General features: G+C 44.5%; 1 protein-coding gene across 1 annotated transcript in view; it reads right to left on the minus strand.

Moving 5' to 3' along the window:
- Positions 1-1,456: 1,456 nt before the first annotated feature.
- Positions 1,457-18,248, minus strand: part of FLT3 (fms related receptor tyrosine kinase 3) — a 102,127-nt gene continuing 85,335 nt past the window's right edge. The window contains exons 20-24 of the mRNA XM_033948637.1: positions 14,247-14,369; positions 9,427-9,538; positions 8,843-8,942; positions 6,311-6,416; positions 1,457-2,186 (exon numbers count right to left, since the gene is read on the minus strand). Of these exons, the coding sequence (XP_033804528.1) occupies positions 2,097-2,186; positions 6,311-6,416; positions 8,843-8,942; positions 9,427-9,538; positions 14,247-14,369 (531 nt within the window). The 3' untranslated portion in view covers positions 1,457-2,096. The remainder of the gene's footprint in view (positions 2,187-6,310; positions 6,417-8,842; positions 8,943-9,426; positions 9,539-14,246; positions 14,370-18,248) is intronic.

Consider the following 18,248-nt stretch of genomic DNA (forward strand, 5'->3'; position numbering starts at 1 on the left):
ATATAGAGGCATTCTTAGTCTTGTTTACCATCACTATTTATGACTTCAGCCTACTGTATTTTTTAGAGATGTGGGTTAACAATAAGAATCTACAGTGCTGTTTCAAAGAGGACAAATGCACACACACCAAACTAATGCAAAATACATGCACAACATATATACAAGCAGATCACATATCTTCCTACAAATCCCCCCAATTATCTAAAATAGCTTCATAGCATGGAACTCATCTGGTCTTGAAGAATCCAGTATTCTCCATGACCACGATAGTGACAAAAGCTCCACACTGCAAATTTGCCCCATGTGGCCTGGATTCTCTATAGGGCACCGATATTGACGGCTGCCTAAAAAGCAAGTCAATCACATGATGACACCCTATGGAGAATTGCATGTCAGTCACATGTCAATCATGTGACGACAACCTATAGAGAATCACGCCTGCATGAAAGATAGGCGCTGGAAATGTATGGTAGGGTTTACCGGGCCTACATTTCTATTGCTTATATATCATGCCTAGGAGGCACTTTAGGCTGCCTAATGCCCATAGTGGCATTCAGTGGCCTATAGTGCCTATTTAAGTGCAATTACAGCATGTATTATTTAGGCACTGGTAGGTACTTTAACAGAACTGATTTTTGCCATTTTAAATGGTGCTTGTTATTAGGCGTAGGTAGGGTGTCATTTCTAGAATTCCCCCACTTCCTGTGTGCTTTGGCCAATTCATGCCACCTGCATTAAGCTTTTGATTCATGCATGAATAACTTTAGATACCAAGGCAGTTGGAATCCCAAGAGTATGCTTCTTTCTTGGGTAGTCCACATCTCAGCAATGATGGAGCCAAACATCTTGTAGAGGGCTTGCCTTAGACCAGTGTCTCACAAACATTTTAGCCAGTTGCACACTAAATACAGTGCTCTGGCCGGAAGGCACCCGGAAGTGCGTGGAGGCCCATATGGCCGCAATCCGCCAGTGGAGGGATCCGAGAGATGCGGGGAGAGGAGGAGAGACACTGGCCAGGAGGAGAGTCATCTGCACCAGCTGACTTCCTCAACGCAAGAGGAACGTCCTGTAGGCAGTCAGCCAGCGTGGATGACTCTCCTCCTTGCCAGTGTGTCGCGGCACACTAGAAATTTCAGGAGGCACACAGTTTTTGATACACTGCCTTAGACCACAGCTTCTCAAATCTGACCTCGTAACAGTAAGCCAGTTGGGTTTTCAGGATATTCACAATGAACAAATAAATAAATTGGCATATACTCATATTAGAGATCCCTGTGTTTGCAAATTGCTTGAATTTTCATAATGGAAACCCAACCCATGAGTAATGTACAAAACTCCATGTTAGATTTTGCTCAAACTGTACACAAGGGTGGCATTGCTGTTGCATATTTCAACCATACAGGTGATGCGCATGTATTTCAAAATACTGTTCGAAGTGTTTAATGCAACTCCAGGTTTATAAAAATAATCTTTAAAAACACAAAAGGTATTTGTATAGTACAACAATTATTAACAAGATAAGAAAAGAGACCAGCTTGATTTCAAAGCAGTCCATTCAAAGCTTGATTAGCACAGCTCTTCACAGAAGTGAAAGGCTTACAGATGGGTTACAAAGCAGACCTTCGCTATTGTAGGGAATCAAAACAAAATTACAATCATACTCTATTCCAGAAGGAACAAAAGTACCCCCTTAGCTTGGAATGCAAGCTATGTTTGCTTGCATGTCAGCATAATGTGCTGATAATTGATCAATTAAATATCAATTTCATACAAATGAATACGTCGATTTCTGGATACCTAGATACAAGTACTTTCATTAAGCAATAAGCCAAATTACAAGCAAACTGTCTTGCTCAGAAAATGTTGACCTGTAAGTTTAAAGTATCTAATCCAGCGATCCAGTCTTACAGTGAAGGCACTCATAAGCATGAAGGCATCACTCATCTGAAGTTTCCATGTAGCAGCAGCTGATGATTTGGTTTTTAGTGATTAAATCAAATGATTGAAGAACCGATGTACCAAGCAGATAGGCAGGATTCAGAAAATATCATTAATTTCCCATTTGAGAATCGTCCTCTTAGTGCTGACTTGGTGCATCAGGTGGATGGAGAAGGTCCACCTGAGTGACTTGCATGTGAACAGCTACCATGACAGGAAGTCAATTTGCTGTCCACGTTCTGGTAAATCTAAATGGGAGTAGAAAAAGAAATTATTTAAAGCCTAGAACAGAGGAAGATGCAACCAGCGAAATTCATCTCCACCACTGGAGGGGATCGATGCCTGTAAGGGAGGGAGGGAGAGAGGAATCTCCTTGCCAGATCAGCTGATCCTGGCAAGGGGAATCCCCGTCAGCTGACCTGACAGAAATCTCCAAAACCAGCTCAGCTGATCCTGGCAGGGGGAATCCCCATCAGCTGACCCGATAGGAATCTCCAAAACCAGCTCAGCTGTTCTGGATTCCCCTGCTGCAATGAGCTGATGGCAAGCCTTCAATGTACTGTTTTCATCCCCATCTTTGGGTGGTAGGAGGGGGGGTCAGTGACCACTGAGGGAGTAAGGGAGGATCATACCTTAATCCCTCCAGTGGTCATCTGGTCAGTGTGGGCAGCTTTGGGGCACATAGATGCAACTAAAACAGGTTTAACTGCAGGCGTCTAAGTTCCATCTAGGACAGTCCTTGGAAAGCTTCAGTTATCTCTGCAGGACATCCAGGTCTAAGTCTCCCAACCCACTCCTTTGAGCTCTGGATGCACAGAAGCTTAGAAGTCATTTTTGATTAGTGGCGCTTGAACGTTCTGGCTATTAGGATTTCTAAGTGCCAACTTAAGCTGGTTTTTGGAAGTTTAAATGCTTTGATTATGAGCTTGATAGTTACATAGTAAATGACGGCAGATAAAAATTTCAGTGGTCCATCCAGTCTGCCCAACAGTTACACTCATTATAAATTCATGTTTAAATTGAACTGTGCTTTTTCTTTGATATTACTGGTTGCTAGACCATAGAAGTCCACTTGGAACTACTGGAGCTAGTGTTGAAGCTTGATACCTTGGGTTTCAACTACTGGAGTTGCTGTTGAAGCTCACTCCCACCTATCCAAATCCTCACATCATTTTCAGGATACAGACCATAAAAGTTCACCCAGCACCTTCCTCATTTTCTAAATTACTGGAGTTCCCATCAAAGCCCTCCCCAGCCCATCATAAACCAAATTGCCATATATGGGGCACAGACCGTGCAAGTCTGCCTAGTACCAACCCTTGTTCTTCAATTAATAACATTAATTTTCTAATTATAGATCCACTGTGTTCATCTCATACTTTTTTGAATTCCATCACCATTTTCCTCTCCACCACCTCCCTCGACAGGGCATTCCAGGTATCAACTACCCTCTCCGTGAAAAAGAATGTCCTCTCTCCTAAGTCTCCTAAATCTGCAACCTCAATTTATGTCTTCTAGTTTTACCATTTTCCCTTCTCTGAAAAAGATTTGATTCTATATTAATACCTTTCAAGTATCATATCACCCCTATCCCTTCTCTCTTCTAGAGTATACATATTCAGGTCTTCCAGTCTCTTCTTGTATGTCTTTTAGACCAACCCCCCTACTATTTTCATCGTCTTCCTCTGCACCACTTCAAGTCTTCTAATATACTTAGCCAGATGTGGCCTCCAAAACTGAACACAATACTTCTAAGTGGGGCCTCACTAATGACCTGTACAGGGGCATCAACACCTCCTTTCTTCTGCTGGTTACACTTCTCTCTACACAGCCTAGCATCCTTCTGGCTACAGCCACTGCCTTGTCACATCGTATTGTCACCATCAGATCCTCAGATACTATCACCCCCAAGGTCTTTCTCCTTGTAAGTACATATCAACCTCTCACCTTCCAGCACATATGGGTCCCTCGTATTTCTACTCGCCAAATGCATCACTAAGCACTTCTTTGCACTGAATTATAATGTCTGATTCACCCATGCCCTACCCACAAGCACACTCTTTTTGCAGTTTTGCAGTAAAGTACTCAGGCACCTAACAGGGTTACCACATGAAACCTCAGAAACATGACCCCGCCAAGTTCTGCCTCAGCCCCACCCAGTTCTACATCCAGCCCCGCCCTCCACAAAGCCTCCTCTCTTCTTCCAGATAAGTTGGGACAGTTAGGGAATTTCCAAGTACCTATCTTATTTATTTTTATTTATTGTATCTTTTAATGCATCATTTTTGTAAACCGCTTAGAAACCTCACGGTTATTAGCGGTATATAAGAATTAAATTAAATTAAATAAGCTCCAGCCACGTCTGGAGGGCCTGGAGCATGCGCGGATGTGTGTGACATCATTCGCACATGCTCAGAGGCCTTCCAGATGTGGCCGCTCGTCGGGGCTTTCCAAAATTCGAACAAACGCCAGGTTTTGGAAAACCGTCCGGGAAAGAGGACATGTACGGGCTTTTCCGGGCGTCTGGTAACCTTAGCCTAGCTGCCATTTAACATCCCACCTCTAATTTGGGCACATAACTCATTGACATCTAACATCTGGCACACTACATAGAATTAGCGGGACAATGCATGCAAGAAAAATAAGTGTATGAAAGGAACAACAAAGAAAACCCTCACTCCCAAATCAGAGCGCAAATCAAATTTGTTTTGGTCATGCACGTACTGCTCCTTTTATGAAACATCATTCTATTACCCTGAGTCCAGGAAAAGTTTGTGCAGTGCTTTTGTTTATTATTTATGCCTGCACACTCAAGATCAGCTTTGTGCATGTGTGTGTATGTGTGTGTGAGAGAGATTGGGAGGGGGGGGGGTTTGCAAAGAGGGCAATTACCCTGAATTTCCATACCAGAAGGGGCCCCAAGGCTGCCCAAAACTGAAGGCAGCACAGCCTGCTGGAAGGTTTTAAAGCCCCAGCACGTCTTATTGCAATATCACATTTTACCTGTGATTATTTTTCTTTTGGAGATTTTGTTTTACTGCCTTCTCAGACACTTTTCTATTAACACAAAAGGCAAAGAGCCTTTGATAAATCAGACTTATTGCAAGAAGGATGCAAATAAGAACTGGAGAAACACTAGTGCCAGAATCTTCTAGGAGTCCATCATTTCTGTATCCAATTTTTGGGTTACTTCCCTGGGTAGGAGGGTGCAGCAGTTTGTGGCCTCTTTATAGCTTTCGTATCATATGTTTTCTATATTGTCTTTTGTCTGTTCTGATGATCAGTGATGTATAAAACAATAGCACAAAGCATATAATGGATATACCGTGTTCCCCGAAAATAAGCCCTAGTATGATTTTCAGGGTAGGTGCTAATATAAGCCCTACCCCAAAAATAAGCCTTAGTTAAGATCCCTCCCTCCCATTCCTTTGTGCACCAGAACCACACTGGCCCTCCCACTGTATTATACCTATCCCTCCCTCCCATCCCTTTGTTCAATGGAACACCACCGACTGCCTTACATACCTCCGAAGCCTCAAAACCAGTGGCAATGCTCCGAACAGACTGCTTCGCAGCCTTCCCTGCTGGGGCCTTCCCTCTGCTGCTTCACTGATGATCAGTGACGCGGCAGAGTGAAGGCTTCGGTGGAGGGAGGGGGGGAGGCCACAAAGCAGCCTGTTCAGAGCATTGCCACCGGTTTTGAGGCTTCGGAGGTATATAAGGCGGTCAGTTCCAGTGCACAAAGGGGTGGGAGGGAGGGATAGGTATAACATGGCATGTGTCAAGGTTAGATACCGTGTTTCCCTGAAAATAAGACATTCCCAGAGAAAAAGCCCTAGTGCATTTTTTGGAGCACAAATTATTTTCATGGAAACATGGGAGGATATCTATATTTAGAGGCAACGTATTTACAGAGATTAAAAGGTAGAGAGAAAATAAACCCTCCAGTATTGTGCAGCTATTTGCAACAAGCAACCACAAAACTGACAAGATTATTTTGTGACATCCGACAAAAGTTCTTGTGAATAGTTTAAGATGACAGAGAAATTGGGTATGGTCTCAATTTTTCTGCAAACTACAGTTCAATGTACAGTACATATACAGAAACTCTATATATTAGAAATGGTAAATTCAGCTCCTTGAAAATTGAAGATAAACTTCATTTTACAGGATAGTTAGATTATGCAAATTAACCTGCCAGTGGATCAAATGTATGAAACATACATATTCTATTATTATTTGTTGGGGATATGTTGGAAGCTGGACCTCTATGGCATTTGAAGACTAGAATTTGCCACCTCTATTATATTCTGTAAAGCAAACATGTACAATTGTTGCTTTTTTTTTTTTTTTGGCTTGTTTAATGACGTACCGCAACTTCTGCATCAGAAAGCTGGAGTTCCAGATAGGAAACCAGATGAGAGAAAGTTGGTCTTTTACTAGAATCCAAAGCCCAACAGCTCTGCATTGCAAAGTATCTGAGGGGGGCATTGAAAAAAAATGACATGTTACACACGCATTTCCTAATTCTGATGATATTTACAATTTTGTAAAGCGTGTGCACTTTTTTGAAGTTGTGCATGGTTCCTGTTGTACAGACATCAAAAATGGGGATTGTTCACCTGTTTCATTTGAAGGGTGCTGTTTGTTGGAATGTGGGGTTCCCTGAGGAAACATGGGCTGTATTGGGACTCTTTTGTAGTGACTTTTCATAAACATATTTGGACACATTGGGGGGAGGTGGATTCTATAAGCGGTGCCTATGTTGGATGCCGCTAAGCGACATTTCCACAAGCAACTTAATTTTTAAAATGAGGTTAATTGGTTTTTTAATTGAAAACATCATTAAAACCTAATTTCCCCCCCCCCCCCCCACATACACACATACACTTTTACAAAGTTGTGTGGCAAAAGCCCCAAAGCCCTTTAAATCTCTTATGGGCTTCAGGGCAGTTACTACAATGGCAGCTCCTCATGCAGCTTTGTAAAAGGGGAATATGAAAATATTTTTTAAAACATCAATTTAAGTTGTGTGCACACCGCCTAGTGATGCCTACACTGAGGACCTATCCGCATCTACCCAAAAAGTTGGCATGGTTAGGGACAGAGTGTAGGCATGATATGTGTTAGACACCAGTAGCTGTCTAAGTTAGACGCCTGTATTTTAGGCTAGGAAATCCCTGGCCAAATATACTGGGGCCTACCACACATGAGCCTACCGGCACCTAACTCAATATAGGTGCCGCCAGGCGTGATTCTGCAAATGACACCCACGTGTTATGTTAATCAGGTTTTCTATTCCACCTTTACCTATTCAGTTTACATAACAAGAGGTTGGGTCTGAAGTTACAATGAACAGTTTGATATGGACATTCAGTATAGTTACTAGCAGTGGTGTAATAAGGGTGAGCGGTACCCGAGGCATTGGCGCCCCTCCCTCTTGTACGCCCACTTCCCTTTCCCCGTACCTTTTTTAATTCTCCGGTGTGAGCAGCATGCCCATGTGGATCTGAGCTCACCCTTTGATGTCACTTCCTAGATGTGGGTCCAGGAAGTGATGTCAGAGAGAGCGCCGATGCCAACACGGGCAGCAACCTTGCACCAGGGACGTAAAAAAGGTACAGGGCAAGGCAAGTGGCGCATGTGCGTGGCAAGAAGAGGAGAGGGGGAGCAGAGAGGAGGAGGGGTACCGCACCCTTAGGAAGACCATGCACGGGGCAGACCACCCATCCCCCACATCTCCCTTACTACGCCACTGGTTACTAGTATAGGTAAATCAGTACAACTATTAATACAATTAAGTTGTAGTTACATATACATAATTACAAGTATAAGTAGGTCATCATTGGCTCTTCGTTTTGTCCTTGGAGTTGCATTAGACAATTTAGGAATGGATTTTTACAATTGCCATTCAGTTAATTCAGGGTTGGCTTCCTGTCTTGGAAGAGAAATGCTTTTAAAAGTTTTCTGAACCTGAGACAGTGATCACAAGATCGAAGTGTATGTGTTAGTTGGTTCCAGCATTTTGCTATTTGACATTGGATAGACAAGGTAATTTGCATGGTAGACTTCCTTTTGTTGCATACTGGGAATTTTAAGTGGAAAAGATTTCTGGTGGAATATCTGTTGGAGGCGCCCTGGAGTAGGGTGGCCAACTCTGTTAGGTAGTCGGGGCATTCTCTCCCAGGAATCTTAAAGACAGTGATGTTTAGTTTAAATTTGATCCTCGCTGTTATGGGCAGCCAATATACTTTTATATAGTAGGGCTAGAGGTGTTCCAATTTCCATAATCTGTATATGAGTCTTACTGCTTCGTTTTGAATTAGTTGAAGACACGCTAGTAATGTTTTAGAGCATAGAACTAGTGTTACATTACAGTAGTCTAGTTGAGATAGGATTAGGGATTGCACTAAGATTTGGAAGGCCTCCATTTTGAAGTATTTTCTGATGGATCTTAGCTTTCTCATCACAAAGAAAGATGCTCTGGTTTCCAACATCTCCCTTTTTATTTCCCCCTTCCATCATCTCCCTCCTCTCTGCTCCCCCCAACATCTCCCTTTCTCTCCCCTGTTTCTATTAAGAATCTGTCTTCCCCACTTCTATAGAGCATCTCTCCTTTCTTTTTATCATTGTTTTCAATTGCTAGGCACAGGCAGGTTTCCTGGAGTTCTGCAGATTTTACTGTCCTTCTCTATTGAAAATATGACAGGAAAACAGCACCTCCCACTGGCAGCAATGCAGTTGGAGGACTCCTGCTTAGCTTAGAGGGAACAGTGCTGGGTACACTGGTACTTTATACAGCTGGTGGTAGAAGATCATTTTTTTCAACAAACATTTTTCTACCACTGTGAAACTACAGTATTATTGTTTAATAATGTAATGCCATTTTGAAATGCATCCTTACATTTTATCTGTGGCATAAAAAGGCTGATCCATTTTAAATCCACTCCGAAGAAGTTTATAAAAGTTTGCATCAACCTGAATCCCAGGATAAGGATTGACACCTAGGAAAGACAACGCAGACCTGGCATTACAATTCCATAAGCCAACAGCGTCAATTTTGGTTTTCTGTTGTATTAGTGGCATAGTAAGGGGGAGGGGCAGTCTGCCCCGGGCGTGGTCTTCCTAAGGGCACAGCAGCACCCCTCCTCCTCTCCCCCTGCTCACGCCCTATTCCTCTTTTTGCCGCCGGCACCCCTTGCCTTCCCCGTATCTTTTTGGCGTGAGGTTGCTGCCCACATCAGCATCGGCGCTCTCTCTGACATCACTTCCGGGAGCCGCACCTAGAAAGTGATGTCAAAGGGTTAGCCAACACCGACGTGGGCAGCATACTGCTCACACCAGAGAAGTTTAAAAGGCACGGGTAAAGGGAAAGGGGGCATGTGCACAGCAGGGGGGGGCCGGGAAGAAGGCGGGGGAGGGGCGCCACCACCCCAGGAGCCGCTCACCCTTACTCCGCCACTGGGTGTGATACAAGGCATACTGTACCAAGAGAAAATATTTCCCACAGTAAGATTCCATACGACCAAACATCGCTCTTCATTGTGTACATCCCTTCAAATACACTTTCAGGAGCCATCCACTTCACAGGCAAACGAGCCTACCAAAAAGTAAAACGGATCAGATGGTCAGTGACTGATGCCTTGCAAAGGTAAACTTCTTGATGCTAGATTTCACATTTATGCAGAAAAAAAAAAAAAAAAAAAAAGAATGCTAAGGTGGGGTTGTTTTTTTTTTCCCATAATCATTTTTCCTGCCATTAATATTGAGATATTGCCATGGGTAAATGCAGATATTGAGAAAAAAATATCCAGAAAATTGCCCCAGTAAATAATTATTAATGTGTGAGATGGAGCCCGCAGTAATTATTGTAGGAATAGCCAGGCTGTAGCTTCATGGTCTTGGGAGCCATTATAATAAACCACACCCCCTTAAAGGCTGATTATCTGTGCTCATCTCCCATCATTAGGCTCATCTCCTGTTATATGTATGACATATAGGGCTCCTTTTACGAAGCCACAGTAGCGAGTCTGCCGAGGTACATGCACCAAAGCTCATAGGAATTGAATAGGCTTCGGTGCATCTACTACAGCAGCATCGTTATCGCGGCTAGGTAAAAGGGGTCCATAACAACAAAAATCAATGTGAGTAACATTATAGTTCTGTAGCAGCTCCCTTCTGATGTCACTTCCTGGTTACGGGACCAGGATATGATGTTAGAAGGGAGCTGAAGTCAGTGTGAGCAGCAGGTGGAAGATGCTGCATAGGCCAGTGAACATTTCAAGAGGTATGCAGGGGATAGGGGGAAGCTTTCAAGTGGTGAGGGGCGGAGGGCTCAGCAGGGAAAAAGCAGGGGGCGCATGATGTAGCAATGCCGTGTGCCACCAGCCTGGGCGCCAACCTCCTTAACTACGTTACTCTATAGCAGGACATGTTTACCATTCCGACCATAGCTAAGATAATATTCAAGCACCTTTCTGACCTCATGTGCAACTTTCTTACTCAATATCTGCACCATAAAAAAAAGCGAGTCAAGCCAACACCCCTATGATGCCCCCCTCCAACGCCCCCCAGAAGAAAAATAAAGATACACAGGAAAGATGCCCACTCTCTCCTGCCTATGCAACCCCCTCCCTACCGAGCAGACCCCCCCCCCACCCCGGCCAGGATCCCCCTCTACAGATTTAAATAAAAATTGGCAGAAGAGATACCTACTAGAGAATGACACGGGGAAAAAATCTGTCTCCGTCACCGCCCCGTCCCCGGCCCACCATCCTCTGCACCGCCCCGTCACCGCCGTTCCCTTCACCGCCCCGTCACCGTCACTGCCATCCCTTTCACCGCCCCATCACCACCACTGCCATCCCATTCATCGCCCCGTCACTGTCCCCGCAGCATCCATATAAGCCTTAGTACTGTAATATTTAGCTTATTCCTTTCTTATAAATCAAAGTTCCTGATGCTGAACTAGAGAAAGAGATGTTCAGCTGGCAGGGCTTTGTTTATAAATTTTTATCAACACAACTAATATACTACTTTATCCTAAAGCAAAAAATAAATAAATAAATGTTTTCTACCTTTGTTGTCTGGTTTTTGCTTTCCACATCTTCTCATTCAATTCCTTCCATCCACTGTGTGTCTTCTCTCTGCATCTTCCATTTGTTGTTACTGTGCCTCTCCCTTCACCCCCCCCCCCAATTGGTCTAGCACCCATCTTCTTCCCTCCGCTCCCCCATAGTCTGGCATCTGTCTTCTTCCCTTCCAGCGTCTTCTCCCCACTCTGTCTTCAACATTTCCCTTCAGGGTCTGTTCCTCTCTACACTCTTTCAATGTCTGTTCTATTCCTTTCCACCACCACCCTTCCCTCCCTCCTTTACCATCTGTTCCTTTCTACCACCCTTCAGCTCCTCTCGCGATGCCTATCTATCTACCTCGCTCCCTCTTATTTTCATGGCATGTTACAATGTAATTTGTGCAAGCCGCTGGAGCCTGCGAGCTTGGTCTCTGTCCCATCCCCACAAACCATCTCGCTTCTGTGTTCCTATTTTCCCCATTTCTAATATCTCCCTTATGTATCTACCATTGCCCCCCCCCCCCATGTCCATATACCATCCCCATGGCATGTCCCCTTTATGTCTCTGTCCCTATGCCCCATGCACATAATTTCCCCTCTTTCTGTTACCTTCCTGTGTCCAGATTTCCCCTATCTTCCTCTTCCATACCAGTGTGTCTCTTCTTTTCAACCCCATCTAGCTTCTTTCCCTCTTTCTTCACCCCCCCCCCCTGCTTCCAGCATCTGGCTCACCTGCCTGTCTTCCCCTTTCTTTCCTGCTGTGGGTTTCTTTCTTTCTCTCTTCATCCCCTTGGCCCAGAATTTTTTTTCCTTTCACTCCCTCCTTCCTAGTTTGAGCTGGGAACACACGCGATCGCGCAATCCAGCAGCCCCCACCTGCCAGATCACAGTGTTTAGTCATCTCCCTCCCTCTATCTCACCTTAGTTTGCAAGCTTTCTTTTTCGGCGACCCGCTTTCAAAGAGCCGCGCACACGCGACTGCTCAGTGTTCAATCTTCTGCTCTGACGCAACCAGAAACAGGAAGTTGCAGCAGAGGAGAAGATTGAACAACTCTAGCAGCCGCGCGTGCGCGGCTCTTTGAAAGCGGGTTGCCGAAAAAGAAAGCCTGCAAACTAAGGTGAGGTAGAGGGAGGGAGCTGGCTAAACGCTACGATCGGCGGGTGGAGGCTGCGGGGATTGCGCAATCCACGATGCCTTACTGCGGAGACAAGACCATTCACCGCTCCACAGGGCGGTGAATGGCCTTGTCCCCGTCCCCGCAGCGACTGCTATTTTTCTTTCCCCGTTTTGGCGGGTTACCCGCGGCTAAACGTGGCTAGCCGCGGGTAACTGCCACCGTGTCTTTCTCTAATACCTACTCCCTCCTGCCTCTGTGAACCCCTCACCTATCCACCCACTAAACCGACTTAGCCCCTCCCCTCAAAGGACCCCCCTTCCCCACTCCCACTACTTTAGAAAGAATTAGCATAAGGGATGCTCACTCCATCCTGCCACTGGATGCCCCCCAGCCACCCCCCCAAACCACCTCCCTCATCCCCCGAACCACCCCCATACCTGTACAAAAAGTTAACAGCAGGAGGGATGCCCAGTTCCTCCTTCTCGCAGGCCCGCCACTCCAAAATGGCAGGCCTCCCCTTCTCAGTGCATCCCGAGATATACAGGGAGGACCCTGAGGCCCTGATTGGCTTAAACACTTTACTTTGTAAGATGATGGGGCAGCCTCACCATAAACTGCAGTCATGGATCTCCTTTGACTTTTTCCCTTCTTTTGAGAGTAATTTTATCACTGAACAGTGCTACAAATCTAGCAATTTCTTACTTGATTTGCACGAGGACTCTCCTGGCATCCTTTCTCTTGGAATGTTATACTCACACTGAGCTGCAACTGTGCATGAGTAGTCTAGAGACATGTCATAACATATTCAGGCTTAATTCAACACGCTTACTACTTTCTTTCATACTCAGGTAGATAAATTATTGAACGCCCCTCATATATACTAACTAAAGCAAAAACAGAGTGAGCCTGCACAAAGTTTTATGTGTTTAAAATTAGCCTGCTTGAGGTCCAAGTTGGATAGAACTTGAGGGTTTGCACTTATCTAATATAATAAAACCCTTACCCACGCATGCGCAGTTGAAACGGCATGATCTCTGCCACCGTGATTTGTGCCTCCGTGGCCGTGTTCCATTTGCAGCGCGTGTGGCGGTTTCAGCAATGGCGAGAGCAACGGCAGGAGGGTTCACCGCCAAGAGCAATGGCAGGATGGTGTCCTTCAGCCTGGACAAGGCCGACAGGGTGCGGGTGCTGCTAGGTATCCGGTTGCTACTGCTGCACAGGGAAGTGGAGGGGGAGAGGGAAAGGGGGCTGCTTTGGGGGAGGGGTATGCTGGGGGGCAGGTAGCAATCTTGGTTTGCTCTGGGGCTCTGGGGGGGAGACAGAAGGGGGCCACGGAGAGACAGGCAGGCATGGCACAATAGAAGGAGACAGACAGGCAGGCAGGGGGCCAGGGAGAGAGACAGACAAGGGGCCAGGGAAAGACACAGACAGAAAGAATGACAAACAGACATGAGGCCAGAGAGACAGACAGACAGACAGCGGCCAAAGAGACAGAGACAAAGAAAAAAAGACAGACAGACAGACAGCGGACAGGGAGAGAGACAGAAAGAAAGACAGACAGACAGGGGGCCAGGGAGAGACACAGACAGAAAGAATGACAGACAGACAGGCGGCCAGAGAGACAGACAGAAAGAAAGACAAACAGATAGCCAGTGGCCAAGGAGAGAGAGACAGAAAGAAAGAAAGACAGACAGACAGAAAGCAGCCAAGGAGAGAGAGAGAGAAAGAAAGAAGGAGAAAGAAAAAGAAAGAAAGACAGCGGCCAAGGGCAGAGAGAGACAGAAAGAAAGACAGACAGACACATCTATTCTAGCACCTGTTAATGTAACGGGCTTAAAGACTAGTATTTTATAAAATGCAAAATCTGCATGCATAACCTAGGAGAAATTCATGTATGTATTCATGCCTATTGTAGAAAAGTTTTAGAAGAGAAACCATACATGGACTTTCCTTTTCTAACATCAATGTTTTTTACATGTATATCAGTGGCATCTGCTTACACAGCCAGTTCTAAAATCAGTTCCCAAGTTTACACAAATAATGGCATTCCCAAAACTCAAGTCATGGCTCCCAGAACTGTCACTGGGCTAAATTTTTAGAAGCAAATTTCAACTTGCATTGCCTTTGATGACATAGTTAGAGTCATTCATTATATCTCTGGCCAGTCCAAAGTCACATATTTTAGCCACTTTTCCATGGGTCACGAGTACATTCCTGGCCGCAAGGTCTCTGTGAATACACTATAAAAACAAGCACATTAGTATCAGGTGTATTTTCTAAAATGTACTTCTGTGTTATATTACTAAAATCCAAGTATTATTAAAACTGATTTTGCATCTGTAAACCATATATAATTTAACTTAAACAGAATTCCACTACCATGAGCTCTGTACAGTTTACAATAACATAAAAACCACCAATACAGTGGAAATATAACAAAGATATTGCAATGTAACAAAATGTTATTTATTTTTGTTCCCGGGTAATGTGGTCTTTCTTAATTGCATGTGCAACAAAAGTATAGAAAATGGCTCTCATTCCCCTCAAACTTTGCTTTTGTGACCAGAGCACTGCAGAACATTCCAGATTGATTTCAAGCTGAGTAAAACTTAGGGGCTCATTTACTAAGATGCAGTAGGGTATTACTGTACAACAAACAATACCGCAGGAGACAGGGCCGCCATCAGAAATTTCTGGGCCCCTTACTGAGCAATCCTATTGGGCCCCCCACGCACCCCTTCCCCTCCCCCCCCGACACCCCCCCTTCTTCCATGGGCCGAATACACACATACTTTTCTGCTAATGCTCCACCTAAGCCAGTCCCATAAAATCTTCTCACGTCCATTGGGTGATTTGGCATAGAGGAGATATTCATAAAAAGAACGTCCGTCAAGATCTTTACTCATAGACTGTGCCATTTGCTTTAAATCATCTTCCATCATTAATCCAAATTGCACAATTCTTTCTCTGTCTTTGTCCTGAATGGCATCTGGCCACATTGCTGGATCCTTCCACTCCACAAATTTATGAGCAGGCGTGGAGGACGCATTTTTAAACAAATGTAGTTTATCCTTGTACTCCTTATGTAATTTTAATCATCTATGGATATGTTTGTATGTTTATTGTTCAAATGGTTTTATTTATTTTCCCAAATTTATTTTTGTTATACGCATTGAAAATATTTGATATTGCGTTTAAATCAAAATCTCAATAAACTTGAAACGAGTGCCCGTGAGATTGTGGGAGGGTTAAATACTCAAAACTTAGAACAATAACAATTTACTTAAAGTTTTTGCTACGCCAGCTTTCTGGTATCTTTACATACAGTGGTGTACGTAGCATATGTAACACCCGGGGCCCATCGTTTTTTGGCACCCCCCCCATCTGTAAGAAAAACATGATTTTTAGTAACAAACCACACGTCACACATGAGTACCTAGGAAAAGGCAGCATCTTACATATTGCAGTGAGGAGTACATCAATACACCCATTGTAAAACTAAACAAGCCAGACCAGCACAGATCAATCCTACATCGTCAATCCTAACAGAAAACCATGTCTTTCGAACACACAGAACACAGAAAACACCTTCGCCTAGTATGGAATATGTCATCACAAACTAACCCCTCACTCTTTTACAAAACTGTAGTGTGGATTTTAGCCACAGTGATAACAGCCCTGACGCTCATAGAATTCTGAGCAGCAGAGCTGCTACCACCACGGCTGGTGCTAAAAAACGCTGAAGGAACTAAAGGAGGAAATAGCGGAACTACTACAGCAAATTTGCAACCTATCTCTGAAAACAGGTGTGATTCCGGAGGATTGGAAGATAGCCAACGTTACGCCCATCTTTAAAAAGGGATCAAGAGGAGACCCGGGAAACTACAGACCGGTGAGTCTGACCTCTGTTCTGGGGAAAATGGTGGAAGCACTAATAAAAGAAAAAATTGATGAACATTTTGAAAAACTCGAACTTCTGATAACCAGCCAACATGGTTTCTGTAGGGGGAGATCGTGTCTGACCAACTTATTGCACTTCTTCGAGGGAATTAACAAACAGATGGACAAAGGAGACCCCATAGACATCATATACCTAGATTTCCAGAAAGCCTTTGACAAGGTGCCTCATGAACGTCTACTCCGGAAACTGAAGAACCATGGGGTGGACGGAGACGTGCATAGATGGATCAGAAACTGGTTAGCGGGTAGGAAACAGAGGGTAGGGGTGAAGGGACACTACTCAGACTGGAGGAAGGTCACGAGTGGTGTTCGCAGGGCTCAGTGCTCGGGCAGCTGCTATTTAATATATTCATAAATGATCTAGAAACAGGAACAAAGAGTGAGATAATAAAATTTGCGGATGACACCAAACTATTTAGTGGAGCTCGGACAAAGGAGGACTGTGAAAAATTGCAAAGGGACTTGGACAAATTGGGGGAATGGGCAGAGAGATGGCAGATGAAGTTCAATGTTGAGAAGTGTAAAGTATTGCATATGGGAATCAGAAACCCGAGGTACAGCTATACGATGGGAGGGATGTTATTGAGTGAGAGTACCCAAGAAAGGGACTTGGGGGTAATGGTGGACATGACAATGAAGCCGACGGCACAGTGCGCAGCGGCCGCTAAGAGAGCGAATAGAATGCTGGGTATAATCAAGAAGGGTATTACAACAAGAACGAAAGAAGTTATCCTGCCACTGTACCGGGCAATGGTGCGTCCGCATCTTGAGTACTGCGTCCAGTATTGGTCACCATACCTTAAGAAGGATATGGTGTTACTCGAGAGAGTTCAGAGGAGAGCGACACGACTGATTAAGGGGATGGAAAGCCTTTCATACGCTGAGAGATTGGAGAAACTGGGTCTCTTTTCCCTGGAGAAGAGAAGACTTAGAGGGGATATGATAGAGACTTACAAGATCATGAAGGGCATAGAGAGAGTAGAGAGGGACAGATTCTTCAAACTTTCCGAAAATAAAAAAACAAGAGGGCATTCGGAAAAGTTGAAAGGGGACAAATTCAAAACGAATGCTAGGAAGTTCTTCTTTACCCAACGTGTGGTGGACACCTGGAATGCGCTTCCAGAGGACGTTATAGGGCAGCGAACGGTACTGGGGTTTAAGAAAGGATTGGACAATTTCCTGCTGGAAAAGGGGATAGAGGGGTATAGATAAAAGATTACTGCACAGGTCCTGGACCTGATGGGCCGCTGTGTGAGCGGACTGCTGGGCGCGATGGACCTCAGGTCTGACCCAGCAGAGGCATTTCTTATGTCCTTAAAATAGAAATATACAGTTTCAACGCTCTAGCTCAGAGGTGCCCAAACTTTTTGAGCTTGTGAGCTACTTTAAAATGACCAAGTCAAAATGATCTACCAACAATAAAATTAAAAAGCACAAAGCACACTATACACTGAGAAAATGTTAATTATCATTCCTATTCTGGGTTTTTTTCAAAGAGGTCAAGGCAGATGACTCTATGCATTGTCACCTCAGTAACAACCATACAAAAATAGACAAATATACCCTCCACCCTTTTTATTAAACCACAATAGCAGTTTTTAGCGCAGGGAGCTGCGCTGAATGTCCAGCGCTGCTCTTGACGCTCATAGGCTCCCTGCGCTAAAAACCACTATTGTGGTTTAGTAAAAGGGGACCATATTGTAAAATATAGACAGCAGATATAAATTCAGAACTGTGCATAGTAAGTGAAGGGAAGTTTTCATCTCTGGGAATTTACCCAGTTAACTATTAAGTTATTTGGGCAAATTCCTTTGAAAACTGTGGTAATACTGCCTCCACTTTGCTAAATTTAAAATAAAATCATTTTTCCTACCTTGTCTGGTGATTTCATAAGTCTCTGGTTGCACTTTCTTCTTCTGACTGTGCATCCAATCTTTCTTCCCTTCTATCAGCCTGTATGCTTTCCTCCACACCTCATTCCCTCCCCCAACTTTTTCTTCCTCTCTCCCTGACCTTTCTTTCTTTTTTTCTGTTTCTCTTCTTTCCTTCTGTTTCCCTGCCCCCTTTCTTTCTTTCTCCCTGCCGTTCCCCAAGCCACTGCCACTGCCGCTGCCATCGGGGAACAGGACCCACCAATGGATAACAGGCCCCAAAGCCGA

This window comes from Geotrypetes seraphini, chromosome 6 (genome assembly GCF_902459505.1).
Source record: "Geotrypetes seraphini chromosome 6, aGeoSer1.1, whole genome shotgun sequence".
NCBI lineage: Eukaryota > Metazoa > Chordata > Amphibia > Gymnophiona > Dermophiidae > Geotrypetes > Geotrypetes seraphini.